Raw genomic sequence first — 15,323 nt, forward strand, 5'->3', positions numbered from 1 at the left:
TAGCTGAACAGTGACTAGCCACTAAGAAACGATCGTCATCATATAATGCGGGGCAGCGTGATTCTCCTCTTCTGCCGTGGCTGCGCATGGCGCCGCTGATTGCGGCCGCGTTCGCCCTACCTTGAAGGTAACCCGCGTTGGGTGCAAAGTTAAGGCGAGCCAACATACAGCTGATGGCTTTGTGTGCGCAATTTTCTCGCGCTCCTAGTTTGCGTTGTAGAGAGAGGCAGCACGAAGGGCAATTCGCTCGCCGCTCCTGCCGCTCTGCATCGCGTCAGCATTCTGACAGCGAGAGTCCGCAGTTATTTTAACAACATGCGTTAATGTTTGCCTGTTGCATGCGTGACTCCATGCTTGTTATTTTAGTTAGCGAGTGAATATTTACAGCAGTTTATACGGCCGATAGAACCACTAACCTTACTTGCAATCAATGCTTCGCCTTTAGGGCGAAACTGCGAATTGTTTCCTTTATTGCTTCTATGCGCGAACGCCAAAGGAGCACAGTGCGGCCTCCCGACAATCGCACGTACGTAGCTCTGCCCAGCAGATGGACATGCACCACTACAGCTAAGGAACGACTCGGGAAGGTTCGTGCAAGCAGGACTTCCAAGACAAGGGAAGGTGCAGGCGTATAAGAAGCACATAGTACAGAAGTGCGCGTGTGCGTACGTACCTGGTCGATGGGGCAGCCAGAACTCAGCAGCAGCGAGTGCGACTGAGCCAGCAGCACCTGAAGGAGCTTCTCCTTCACGTCGTTCACCACGTTGGGCTTGGGCCGGCTGCAACGACCAACACAACACCGCACTGGGTGGTCGCCGAGCGGGGGTCGAACCCCCGAGAGTGTTGCGCGTGTCTGTGCGCGCGCGCGCGCGCGCTCCCTCTCGCTCGCTCTCTCTCTCATGCTCCCGCTCGTTCTCACAACAGATCGCGCTGGTAGAGAAGCGCACACACGAAACTGAAAAGACTGTCGCTAGCGGCCACCTCGTGGACATCTGCGAGGTTACAGCGCAAGAAACTCGAGCCTTCGTCTACCGAGGATGCAAAGAAACAAACGGGACTCTTGAGTAAGACACTGCAACGAAGAAAGCGTTCATTCATCTGCGGGGACGAAGATATAGCTACGAAGACCCTGCGAGGCAAGCATCAGCAATGATCGGGCATGGCAAGGTGCGGGGGCTCCCGAAGTCACTTTCACGCGGGAACAGCGCTGGCGGTTTGCTCGCAAAAGAAAGGCCGGATTTCAACCGAGAGCAAATAAAGCAGCCAGATGCCAATTGCAATGCAGCCACGACCTTTCGGCTCCCTGATCGGCAGAGCAGGTTCCTCCGGGCCCTGGAGGAGCTCGCCACAAGCGCCAGGGCGTCGAAAAGAGCATGACCAGTGAGACAGAAAGAAATCATAAAAAAAGCTGTATGTTCGCTATACTTTCACCCTATTGTTCCGTGCGTTTGTCTGCATCACGTAAATACGTAAAACTTATCTACGACAGACACGGAAAGAATATATTTCACATTATACTAGTCAACATGTGAGCGGTACCTGCAAATCTGGCCGTGCAACCGAGGTACAGAGCCCCGCTGTCGCATGCACTAGGATTAAGAACGCGAACATGTTCTCTACTAAACGCAGACGGTCCGGATAGTAGAAAGGGCAATGCGGACATTGTACTCAATAACAAGCAGCATGCTTCCGACTATAGGTACGTACAGGCTACATATACTTGCGCGGTAATGTGTGGTAGATGCTTGATAATTAAAATTAGCTCAGTGGCTACGTGCCAAGCTCGCATCCGGAGAACAGGTTGACGACTATAGGTCGCTTTCCGTCGCGGGATACGCGAGCGAATACCTCCTGACCGTGAAATCGTTTACGTACGGGTACACATACCTTGCAAGGTCTTCGAGAACTAGCGAAGCGTGTAACCGTCCAGTAACCGCCACAGTTTTTAAGAGGCATGCACTAAAACGCGCCATCGGTTAGCACGGGTAAACTTGAAATCGTTAAGCTCCGTAAAATCGGACAAGAAAAACTAAAGACTGCGTTAATATCATAATCGCGCAGCGCGCCCACGAGGACAACTGGCAGCCGAATCAATGGCTACAGTACTGCCACAGGTACACGGGACGGTCTATGTAGCCTCCATGAGCACGCATAGAAGCTTGCTACGTGTACACACGATATATGGTGCGTGCCGCGCAAGACGCACCTGTACAGGCGTATCCTGAGAGTAGCCACCTGCACCAGGTCGCTGAGCATGTCTCCCACGGTGGCCTCCGGCAGCTCGGTGATCTGGTCGAAGGCCAGGGGCTTCCAATTCTTGATCTGCACCACGCCTGCGGGCGCACAAGCACACGCGTGTGTCATGGGGCCGCTTTCTTCAAGCATGTGAGAGAGGTGGGGTGGGGAGAGGTAGTGTGTGTTGTGTACCATATTTGTGAACCGTATTTACATATGCACATGTTTATTGTATTTTCACAATAGTCTTCAATAAATGTCCGTTCATTCTTATCTTTCTTCCATCTCAATTTATTCTGATAACTCTTCAATCCGGTCTTGTTGATATTGGATGCATATGGAACGCACATGTTGGAATCAATTTTCAAGCTAAGCTTTGTTTACTGGTGATGCCTATTCGATGCTATACAAAGACTGGATTGGTTTGGTTTAGTTTGATGTAAGAATCATAAAGGGACATCTGGTGGATTGGCAAAGAACGAGCCAACACCAACCCAATGGCACATACTGGGCGGCTAAATAAAGAAAAAAATTGCTGCGACCCTATGCAAAGCGAAAGCTTGTTTTTTTTTTTTTTTTTTTTCGTCCAAAGCCTGCCTTTGTCTACAGTTGTGGACCCGCTTCCGGCGTTTTGCGAGCCGAACGGCTCGCTCTTCCTCAGTCTCCGACACTATATAGCTTCGCGCGCTTGGCATTCCGGACCCTCCCAGTGAAGACGATGGCTCAAAGCCTTTCGCTCCCGCGCAACGCTCAGAGAACGCCTCGCTCTCATCCATGGCGAAGGTCGCACGAGCCTGGCGCTCCTCTTGGCCAGGCGCGCCGCGAGTCACGTGGTCAGGCGGCGACCTAGCTGCGGAGAGCGCATGCACCAAGCCGGCGGCGGCGGCGGAGCTCGGCGCGGCGAGTCACGTGATGCGTTGCCAAGGCTACGGCACAGCTGCGATCAAATGAAGGTCAAATTGCTGACGACGGCGAAACTCGGCTCGACTAGGCAAGTAAAGCATTCGCTTAAAAAAAAAATAACCAGCCCGTACCTGTCGAGAAAATGGGGGTAAGCGAAGCTTGTGGCAATACGACGCTGTCGCAGGCGTTCCGCTTCGTTTGCCCCATAGAGTTAATAAACAGTCTCTAGAGGCAAAGCTGGGCCGAAAAAGGGGGGACCGCTAGGACGCCGCCATCTTGTCGGCGCCATCTTGTAACTTGTCAATGTGGCCAGCGCAATTATTTTTGAGAGATGAAAACAAGTATAGGTCGCCTTATGCTGTGTCATAAAAAGACGAATACCTGATGGCTTTATGATGGTGATGTGTGAATATTAAGCTTATAGGAAGCGCTTGCTAACGTATTTTATGCAATTCACGATGTACTCATTCATTCAATAACGCATAACGGAAGTTTCGGATATTTTTTATTTGTGTTTTCGGATGTCTGGTAGTTTCGTTTGGTATAGTTTAGCTCTGACATGTGATCGCGCGACGACATCGGTTGACGCGATGGCACCTTCATGCATGGCACCTTTTGACGCGATGGCACCTTTTGTGCAAGACTAAAGCTCCAAAGGGCTCTGGCATTTCCCTTCACACGTAAGTACAACCTAAGTAAACGTGCCTGACTTGTTCAGAACATCACGCGAGTAGACAGCTTTCGTGATTCATCGCAATCGTTCGAGAAGTATCAGAGTACAGCATTTTTTTCTTTCACGTATTGCTCGTCAAGTGACACTTGCGACAGCAAACAGGGAAGACTTAACAGCTATACGGTATTTTCGCCAGTGCGTGACCGTTGACAACCACATACCGCCGGAAATTTTAACAGGGTTATCCTTGGGTTGCGTAAATGCCAGTGCACGGCTGCACACGTGCTACAAGCTATAGGTTGCCAGATTAAAACTGATTACTATCGCCAAGTCTAGCAAGCGTTTCACGAGCTGGCAACGTCAGCGTATCATAATGGCGGCGCTCTTGCGGTGACCGATTTTAATGCATGGGCCCTATGGGCAGCTTGTCCTCTAGAGTCAGTGTATTAACTCTATTGTTTGCCCTAAACTCGGGGTCGGCGGCTCTTTGCTGACGTTTGGCCAGGGCTTCGGAAGCCCTCACGCTAGAATCGGCAAGTCGACGACGAGCCCTTTCCCGAACGAGTTCACGGCGCCGTTGCTCAAACGCAGCCTGCTCCTCGGCGAAACGAACCACACGCGGGCTTCCCATCCGGGCGCCGAATTTCTTACCTTCCTCCTTTCTTTCTTGTCCCTGGCTCATACCCGCATATCACTGGCTCGTACTCGCATATTCAATGCAGGTATGCGCCACACGTGATTTTATTATCGTTAATCGTGACGTAACTGGCGAGCATGTGATGTTATTGATGTCATGACCTATTAGTCATGTTAGTCATACATTCGTACCATTCCATGCCAATTTTGGTATATACCAAGTGAACTAGGCGCGAGTTTTCGACAGGTTTTCGATAGTTTTCGCGTGACACCACCATCACCGCCGGCACTTGTGAACCAATACAAGCTTCGCTTGAAAAATATAAGATCGTCTCACGCTAAATTCCAAAAATAGCGGAGGCACGTGCCGTAGCGTCTGGCGCACGCGCAATTTGACACCGATATTTCTTTGCGTATAGCGCGGTGCCACTTACGCTAGCTATAATAAAATACTATCTATAACCAAGAGATGTGAAAGTAGCGCGTGTTTGATCGGTTGTCACAGCCTGTCTGATTATAGTGCAGGTAGACACGGCGTTTACAGCTCATTTCGAAGGCTAGCGCCTGACGGTTATATACTCTGACGGCGTTGCCTAACTCGGTCCGTTTTTAACTCGTTACCGTTGATGCAGCGCTTCCTCACTGCGCATCCACGCAGTCATGAAACGCCCCTAATTATAGGTGCCTCTCTCCGGCTTACAAACCAAAAAACGCAACTGAAATTAATTTTAAAGCTTTATCCAGCTCTCACGCGAACAGGGTCGATCGACAAGGCGCGTTCATGGGAATCGAGAAGGATGCATATGGAAGTGTTTTGACGCGCTCGTGCTTTAGTGCGTGCGCCAATGAGTGTTTCCATAGTTCCAGTAACGGAGAAAAGCGCATGCTGCATGGAGCCGTGCAAATCCCAATTCAATGAAATGACGAGACGCCTGCTATGCAACCAATAAGCCATACGCCTTCATGCCCCGACATCCAGAACAGATTTCAAGAAGACGCGTCGGCATAACGCCCCAACTTTGCTGCCGAGGTGAGACGAAGGATATATAGCGAAAATCCACAACACCCTTCCCTTCCCGTGATGGGGAGGGGGCAAACTGTTCAGAAATGGCTACCCGTTTGACACGAGGTGGGCGCACGCTTGACGCCGCACTATGTCAGGCGATGACGTATAGCTTCCGTGGAACGAAAGTCTGCGGGAGACACGCCAAAAACCGCTTTTGCGGAAAAAAGACCGAAAGAGAGAGATATCCAACTGGTCCGGACTGCTTGGCGTCCTGATGCTAGCACTTTTAAGCTCCGCCTCCGTACAGCTATGCCAGCGTACAAAGCCTCAGAAAGTTGTCCGCGAGTATACGTGCGAGGGAGGAGAGAGAGAGAGAAAAAAAGTGAGAAGTGTGTGGGTGTGTTCTGAGCCGATGACATCGCACCGCGCGGCGGCATAATGCGCATACCTGCTCGAATTGCGTTCACGTAGAGGTACCAGAATCTCTCCCCCCCCCCCCCCCCCCCCCCTGTACGCTCATCTCGCGTTCTACGATGCCTGACTGCGCGCTCTTCGGTGCCCCCGGCGGCCGCATTATCTTAAGACCGCATATGCGGCGCGCGCGCTCTCCGCATCGGCGGCTGAGCGTCGGAAAGCCCGCAGAAATAACGACGACGGTTCGAACGACAATAATGGCAAACAGAGCTGCAGGAGGAGAGGAAGCGCGCGCGCGTGGATGATGGCAACGTCAGGAAAGAAAACACACGCACAAGCACGGCCTATAGCTCTAGTAGAGGTAACCGTTGAGCCGAGAGACCTTCGGCACATCGGCAACAGCAGCGAAAGTAAAAGGGAAGACACGAGCCTCTTCCTTCCTTTCTTTCTTTCGTTCCGCCGTGGCGTAAACGCACGCGCGACCTTTTTCGCACTCGGGCTGGTCGCAGCCAGCAGCACACGCTCGGTGCTTATATACGCGTATATAGTACACACGCTAGCTGTTTTTTTTTTTTTTTCGGCAGGATTGGCGGTGGAAGGGCCGCAGGGGGGGAGTGTGCGTTGCGAAGGCGGATAGCTTTCACTATACCGGGCTAGCGCGCGTAATTCCTCGTCGTCGTCGGAGCCGACCTCCACCTCCTCATCCGTTCACATATGCGCGGGCGGGCGCGCGCGGGCGCGATTTTTCTGTTTATTCTCCCCGGCGTCGTCGACTCCTCCGCAGTGCTGCTGCTGCTTATCCGCGCATTCGTAAGTATCGGCTTTGGCGGCGGCGCCCGAAGCCGCGCCGTGTGCGACGACGGAGAGCCCGTTATTATTCGCGGATTTTGGAAGCGCCTCCTCGCGGGTGAACTCGTTTTCCTGCAGGCTACCGTTAGCTTATACAGATATAGCTGCTCTCTAGCCAGCTAGCTGCTTTAGCCCCTTTTAATTTGAGCTTTTTTTTTTGTCCCTCCCCCAAGGCTGATTCTTGTTTCACGGCGGTGCGCGAGGTCGCGTTAGTTAGGGAAAGCCGGCTCTTCTTCCTTTTCCCCATCGGGAGAGAAAGAAAGCGCGCTTCGTCGTTCTTCGACGTGCGTGTACGGGATGTGCGGAGAGGAGGAGCCGCGCGGTATAACGGAGGCCCATGTGGGAAAGGGCATGCTCGGCTCAGCGTGAGCGACTTTGCGGCGGCGGCTTCTGCTTTCTTCTCATTGGTTATGCATGAGCGGCGTTTTGAAATTTAGGAACAGATGTAATCGGGTTCGCTCGCTCGCTATCCGCCATCCTTTAGTTTCGCTTTTTCTTGCTTCGCGTCTTTCGAGAGCGTTATTCGCGCGTATTTTCCCCTGCCCGAACGAGTCGGCGGCGAAGAAAGCCTGTGGGTCGTGCGAGGACGATGTGGATGTCGCGCGCGCGCGCGCCCACCACCACGTCCCGTTATACGATAGGAGATTATCTTGCCTCGACAAGCACGGATCCGCCGCCGCCAACGGCGGCTGCCCGCTGCTGCTCCGCTCCTTAATCCTCGCCGACGGTTTTTCTTCTCCTTTACGGCGTCGCGAGGATCCTCGTTTTTACCAGAAGAAGGCGATGCTTGAACAGCGTCTCGCCGACCCTTTCTTTCTTCACGGCGCAAGCTTCCTCAACGAGGAGCTCCTCGTCTCGATGTGCCTTCTCGGCTCGATCTTTGTAGATCCCATCCTCGTATTTCTTTTCTCTCTTTTTTTTCTTTCTCTCTCGCTCTCTTTTCTCGAGCGGATCCTTGGCCGAGTTTTCTCGCACCGAGCCGAGAGACACCGCCGATGCGTCGGTTAGCGGTTTTTCGCTGCGGCTTACGGAACGTCGCGACTGCCGCGGTACACTCCCTCGCTTTGGAACACGTACAGAGTTGGCGTCTAAAGCGTTGTGCGGACCTCGGCACCTGAGGAAAACGCTGAATTCCCGAGCACTTTGTGACAGTAGCGAGGACAACCGTGCATTGCACTGTGTTGTTCGCGTATGCTAGTAAAGGCTGGACATACGAATGTCAGGCTGCGTGATAACGTTGCGGAAGTATTCAGGCTCACCCCCCCCCCCCCCCGATACCGCGGTTCGTAAACCTTCGACGCAGACTGAACACCCTGCTACTACTACTGCTGCTGCTATGGCGGCGCCTATACGGCAGTCGAATCTTGACCGCATTTGCAGAACGGAGAGAGAGAGAGAGAGAGAGAGGTTGGGGAAGAGAAAGAATGGTTGCTTGCTGGGCTAGTTGAAGAGACAGAATTCACCGACGATTACGATACTCCCTAATGAGAAATTTGATCGCATCTGCACACGCGGTTTAATTTCGCCATATATTGGCTGGCGCAGACAATCTGACTCGTGCGGCACGTTGCAAACGGAGCGAAGTGCGGCGCGACTGCCTCGCTAATTTGGAGATCGCGAGAGGCAGCGCGTGAGTGACGCGTGGGCGCGATTCACAGCAGGCCGCCCCATACAGACCTCCGAGACGACGCGCGCTACTCTGGCGCCATCTCGTAGCCATCGTCGCCACACTACGCTTTTTTTCTCACGCTTTCGCCATACCCTCCTCCTCCGCTTTCTTCCTTGCGTGTTTCATCCCCCGCTGCGCTCCGCCTTCGCTCTTTCATCCTTCGCTCTGCTCGTTCGCTCGGTCATTCCGACGCCGATGCTCGCCGCAACGGGCGCCTGAGAGCTGTGCTCTAAAAAGAAAACGAGGCGAGGCAGCAGCCAGTAGGAAGTTATACCTTCAGCGGGTTGTGCTGTTCCTCGCTCCTGATAGGCGTGCGTTGTGTCTAGTGAGCTGTGATCACTCGAATGAGCAAGAACACATTATAATATTAGTTGTTTCACGATGAGTAAGTTGCAGTGCCCGAAAACGGGACCAAGAGAAACGGGACAGAGAGAAACCATAGGCTCGACAAAAGACCAGACTCATAAACTCAAATTGACGAATGTGCTGGAAAGTTCGCGATGTCGAGATTGGACTGCAGTCCTAAATTTCAAGTTACCTTCATAGGCATCTAAAGAAAATCGGTTTATCGCATAGTCGCTGGTCCGTATATACTTCTGTTCAGGGGAATACATGCAGCGATGCCTTTCAACTTGGTCGAAAATCACCGCTATATGTACGCGTGTGCCTCACTTAAGCCGTTGTTGTGCGTTAAACGTTACTCATACTATTTGAAGCCAGCCAGGCACGTTGCGGTAGGCCCCCTTCTAGGTCCGAGCATGAAGGGACCGCGGAAGTTAACTGAAACATACAGACCAGCCCGTTTCGCAGGCACTGCTTACATGTCATGAACGGCCGGTATCCGTACAATTCGCCCAACAAGTTTGCCGGTATAGCTGTGAAAGGAGGGGAGCACAATCACTGTATTCGGTCATTACTAGTCTATATATGGGGCAGAAGCTAGGAGGATGACAAATAAACATGAAAGGCACAAGTAGCGAGAACTGGGCAAGTTGGAATGTGTTTAAGATCTGCCAGCGCAGCAACTAGACACGGACGAAAAACAACACGATCACAGGCGCCATGAACTTTAGCTTTAATGCACATACGTAGACAATATATACAAAGCGGAAGCACACCCGAACGCGGAAAAAACAAAAACTAAAACCAACACATTTCACAACAGTACCACACAGCTCACGCGTGATTACACTTTATTTAAAAAGTTACATTCATCCTGTGTCAGAGTGATCGAGGGCTGACTTACGCATTCGCGCGCATGCTTACGGATAGCGAGATCGCACGACCCCAAACTTCCTATTGGGGAAACACCTCTGCTTTCAACCTCGAATCCTCGTCACCACCACTACCATAAGCCACCTCCAACAGCCCCGCGATTTTTCTACGCGCTTTTCCCTTCGTTTGCCGAGTACCGTTCCAAGGTTGCATTTTATCCATGGTAATTATTAGCTATAACCGAGTCCGATTCACCGCTGCAGCCCGGTGAATCTGCTCAGTCGGGGAACTAAGACATTCGGCGCATTTCCTATCTTATAAGACTTGGGTCGCAATAAAACGGCGCACATGGAGTCGTGGTTAGAGCGCTCGGCTAGAAGTCACAGAAACACTAATTCATTTCCCCTCACCAGCACAATTTGCTAAAGCGTTAGGTTCTTTGCGACGATTCAATGCTTCGGCACACGATCCTTCAGTGAAAGGTCGGTCACGGTACTGAACGTATAGCTAAAGAGGGCGTAGTGGGAAGTAATGCGGGGAATGTGGTGAGCGGTGCGCGAAAGATTGTGAGGGATAATATATATTGTAGCACTCTTCAATGAAGCACACTAAACAAACTGGTTTATTGTGGACGAACTTGTGCCCGGAAACTCTAAACTAAAACATATTCAGACAATTCACAAGCAGAGTTAGCTGGAGCTTGTTCCACAGTCAACCACGTCCCTCGACGCGCAGTCGCGTGCGCGTGCACGAGAGACACGCGCTGTCTCGCCATGCACGAGGCGTTGCTGGCGCTCTTCTAATGGCGATGCGACGAGGCGCTTGGAAGAGTACCTCGCGAGAGTGCTCGTAACTGGCGTGTAGAGAGCTCTCTGCGGCAATAAAGTGCGTTGCCTGCGAAGCACCGTGATGGGAAGGTAGGTGAGACGCGCTCTTGGTGGGGATTTGCTGGCGCCAGCTCAGTTCCTCCATGGCATCCGAGATCAGGGGATGCATTCTGCGACGATCACTTTCGGCGATTGTATCGCCTCGGCGACAGCATCGCCATAAGCGCGCGCTGACCGGCTGGTCGAGCAAAATCGGATGAGCTGATTGGCTGGTTGAGCACTACGTCACGCGAAGGCGATCGTCGCAGCACACACCGTTCCAGGCAGCCCGCGCTAGCTGTTGAGCGCTGCCAGACCTCGAAGGCCACGGTTCTTCTTGCGTCAGCGCGTGAGTCGCTGCGTATCACGTCCCTCTCGTCCCGAACATGTGAGGCGCTTGTCCAACTCTGGTTAACAGCGCTCCCTCGGTATCGCTCCAGTGCGCAGCGCCCCGTTGTAAACACCGCCTTTTGAACCATCGCTTCCCCGTATCCTTCGTACAGCACTTACAGTCCGCTTACCCGCACCACACACTTACCATGCGGAGAAACGACCTTTCAAGGACAAAATTACATGCGCTCTTGATGATAGATAGTACGTAAGGCGCTCGCCACCGACCCATCCCCAAATTCAACGCTACCGTCTGTTCAGGAACGACCGGCTTCGAAATGACAGTGTCGATCTGAGCTGCAGAGGCTAAAAGCTCGGGACAGTGACATTACAGATGCTTTGTACTGCGAAATGTAAGAGCCGGAAGATCGCCCGGGAGAAAAGCTAGCTCAGATGCATTGCGGGACACGGAAGACGACGACAAATGCTCGAGCAACGGTTGGGGCCTACAGGCCGACATGGCTTCAGGGTCACGACTTCCCCACAATAAATTAAAAAAAAAGCGCGCGCACCATTCTCGATTGATTCAACGAATACACAGACGCTTCCACTAAACCACACAGTTCACCAAAACAATTAATACATAAATTTACAGAAACTAAATAAAATGTGACTGCTAGCTCAATGCACGCCTGCTAGCAGCGACAGGTCCAGAGTAATCATGACACAGAATTTCGCAGTTTCTTCTTCTGTTTCTGAGACGAGAGCCCGTAGGACGCTCTCCGCATGCTTGATGCCGGCAGTAGGGAGCTCGTAATTAGCGTGACCTCATAGCGGCATCATTAGCTTTTACTGAGAGGGTCAAGTTAGCGTTTGCTACCAAACGGGAGCCGCGGAACACCGACAAGAGTGCTTGCAAATAGCCATTCCGTTCCCGCACGTATAGCTCACAATGAATCCCAATGAACAAGCGAACTGCAGTTGACATAGCTTTCTCTTCATATAAGCCTTTCCCACAGAAGGCGTTAGGAATCGACATGCGTCTATTCTTTGTTATATTCTTTGTGAAGAAATGCCTTCATTAGAAGGTAACCTACCTACGTTTTAGTGCAGACTTAACCCAAGCGTTCGTGGTCCTTGGTCTGTTAAGGTTGTTTGTTCCTGCTGTTGATGCAGAGTTCGATATTCTGAGAGGAATGCTGTAATAAATGATTCACTTTCCAGACGCAGTTGTCCGATGGCGCTCGTCCTGTCCATGCGTCTCAGGGGGTTGAGCCGGCGTTTTCTGCGCTATATTCCCTGTTCCAGCACGACTGACCAACTCGAGCGAGAGTTCAACTGCAGTTTGCTCAGCAGAAGACCAAAGCGCACCAGCCGCTGAGTCACGTGGTGTATGCCTCCGCCTGATATGCGGGATTTCAAGATTACGGCCGCTCGCTGTCTCGCGCCTGGCGGTGGCCAAGCGGCGGCCTTACCTAAAAAAAAAATACTATGTAGTGGATACAACGCCTCATCCATCTCGTCTTTTCAAAACAAAATACTAAAAAGAAAACGATTTTCAGAAATCCTACTGTAGACGCATGTTTTATGATCTCTTTTTCTGTGTGTGTATGTGCGCGTTCACGATCGCGGGTATGTTGTTTGTTTTATGGTGTGCTCAAAGTGAAGTTAGCCCCTAAGCTGAACGTGTTTCGCGGGAAGTTCGAGATTAAAAATGTACCTCTGTGCATCAGATAAATATGTTGTGCCACTTTGGGCCCTGCGCTTTCAATACTAATTGTCGGCGTTGGTCGAGATTTGTGCGCGACTTACGTTTCCCGGCATACGCCGAGAAGCGAAGCAGCAATCGCTGACCCAATCAGAATCGGTCCCGTACTTAACAAAGCCACCATCCCGGCGAACCGCATGCGGTCGTCGTTCGAATCAACCAAGAGTTTAGTCGTCACGCAGATACGCAAAGGCTGCGAATTGACATCGATTGTATCCCTGCCGAAACATTAACGTACCGATGCTACACGATGCACATTATAATCGACGTCGCCGTAGAACACCGTTCCTAAACGCGCACCCTAAATCCAAGCACGCGAACGCCTTCGCTTTCACCCTCGAGGACAATGCGGCTGCCGCGGTCGGCAATTCGATCCCGCGCTACCTTGTTGTGTGCTCAGTAGCGGAACGTCACGGCTACTAAGTCAACGCGCGACCAGCTTGAATCAACCGAATATGTATTTTCTTTTCTTTTTTTCTCGGACTGCTCAAACGACGGGCTGGTGTTTTATCACACAAATCGGCACGCGCTGAGGCTCCTCCGCGACGTCGACAGCAGGCGTGCGTGCAAACGTTTCGAGAACGACGCAAGCCGCTGCGGGGCTCATCGCAAGAGATGCCGCGCCCGTAAGACAAAAAGAAATGCCGGAAGACTCCCTTTGCAAACAATAATCCCGCCTAGAAACAACCGGAGCCACGTAATTTGAACGCAAGCGTAGAGAGAAACGGTTCTGTGGAACAACGGCGGTGTTAGATATGGAAAGCTGGAGCCCCATGGAAACGGTACAGGTGCGTGAAAAAGAAATAAACAAAAGAAAAAGAAAGAAAACATTGCGCCAAGACAAGCCGAGGGAAAGAGGGGGTATCCAGGCGCCGAGCGAGACCTAAAACAAAAGGTGGCGAGAAAAATAAATGAAAAGAAAGACGAAAAAAAAAATAAAGCAGCTCGCGGCACTGAAGAGGTTCCTAATCCTCTTAGCATGGGCCGTATTTCCCAATAGCGCTCGTCTATATCCCCTTTAGCTTCTCAGCGCCGTCTAATCCGGACTTAAATAAAACATGGGAAGGCCTAATGTAGTCAAGAGATTAGACCGGGGAAGGGCGCACGCGCGTGCGAGCGCCAAACATCCGCTGGCAGCCGGGACCCGCGAGGCCTCTATATTACTACCGCACGCACAACAACGCGCACAAACGGCGGATCCACGGACAAACCCGGAGGCACGAACCACCAACGCCGCCGACCGCGCAACCCGAGGCATAGCCGCGCCTTTCCTACACTACAGCGGCTCGTTTTGCGGTGCATACCGCATCCCTGCACCTACAAGCCGCCCGCTAACAATCTAAGGCTTTGGCTTGCCCACAAGCTCATTGTCATTCACGGGTTACGAATTAAGGGCTACCAGAGCCGCGGACGGCATTAGCAACCGTCCATCGCGTTCCCATTGTGAACGATCGCAGCGTCGAAGTTGCCCTCCAGTAATTCTCACAGGAAGCTTAACAGATGAGACCCGTGCACTCTTAACGCAGTTCAACTGCTGCGCCTGAGCGCGCGAAATGTGAGCGGAGCAGACTGACTATGCACGCGTATAGCCGGCTCTCTGTCGTGGGCTATGGCGACAGCGCTAGCTCTGCAAAAAAACTTCCGGTCGGCCGTCTTCCAACAGTCAATTTTGCCTAGAGAGCAACACGTAAACCGTAAAATGCCGCACGTGATGCAAACCCGAATGTGATATGAAGGAAAAACGTGGGACAGGGAAATTTTAAAAAGTCGCAGTTTCGCCCGAAAGGCGAAGCATCGATTGCGATAGCAAATTAGTAGACAGCTATACGAAGTAAGGATAGTAGTTTTATCGGCCCTATAAACTTGGAAACATTCGCTTAGCTTACTAGACTAACAAGTATGTTGTCACGCGTGCACAAGCAAACATGAACACATCTCACTCGATGACCGCGCATACTCGCTATGAAAATGCTGGAGTGAGAAAGCGTGGCTACAGCAGCGAGCGAACTGACCTTCGAGCTGCCTCTTGCTTCAACGCGAAGCGGCGAGAACACCGCGCACACGAAGCTATCAGTACTTGGCGCACTCTGTCTCCATCGCAGATAGCTTTCAGGATAGGGCCCGGGCGGCCGCGCCATACGCAGCTGCCGCCAAAATTGAACATCCCCCCCCCCCCTCCTCGGTGCCTTGGGCGCGACGGAAGACGGCGCGCTTCCTCCCCGCGTTCCTCCCTCGCGCGCGCGAGATTGAGCCACCTCGCACGCTTTAACTCGCACATACAACATACGGCGCGCGGCGACCATGTTATCGCCCTTGGAACTTACACGGAACATCACGGCGACACCGACGACAAAAATGCGCCCGGAGTGTCCATATATCGTAATATGGCAATTTAAAGAAAGTCGGTAGCAGCACACACTCGCAAGCACGTGCGTCAGGGACGGCCATGAGGACGCAACGGAAAGTATTCTTTTTCTTTCTGGGGCTTTACGTGCCAAAACCAGTTCTGATTATGAAGCGCGCCGTAGTGGAGGGCTCCGGATTAATTTTGACCAGCCGGGATTCTTAACGTGCACTACAACGCAAGCACAAGGGCGTTTTGCATTTCGCCTCCATCGAAATGCGGCCGCCGCGGCCGGGAGCCGATCCGAGAGCACAGATTTTTATTAATGCGCCGCACGTAATGCCCCGTAGCCGAATTTTCACATCACTACCTGAAGTCTTTTCAACATCATCTTCTCTTGCGCAGTGACCATTGT

General features: G+C 52.1%; 1 protein-coding gene across 1 annotated transcript in view; it reads right to left on the bottom strand.

The window, feature by feature from the left end:
* Window positions 1-15,323, bottom strand: part of LOC119450550 (homeobox protein dve-1-like) — a 76,197-nt gene that overhangs the window by 8,141 nt on the left and 52,733 nt on the right. Inside the window, exons 4-5 of the mRNA XM_037714045.2 lie at window positions 2,207-2,333; window positions 674-779 (exon numbers count right to left, since the gene is read on the bottom strand). Coding sequence (XP_037569973.1) covers window positions 674-779; window positions 2,207-2,333 — 233 coding nt within the window. The remainder of the gene's footprint in view (window positions 1-673; window positions 780-2,206; window positions 2,334-15,323) is intronic.

This window comes from Dermacentor silvarum, chromosome 4 (genome assembly GCF_013339745.2).
Source record: "Dermacentor silvarum isolate Dsil-2018 chromosome 4, BIME_Dsil_1.4, whole genome shotgun sequence".
Lineage (NCBI taxonomy): Eukaryota > Metazoa > Arthropoda > Arachnida > Ixodida > Ixodidae > Dermacentor > Dermacentor silvarum.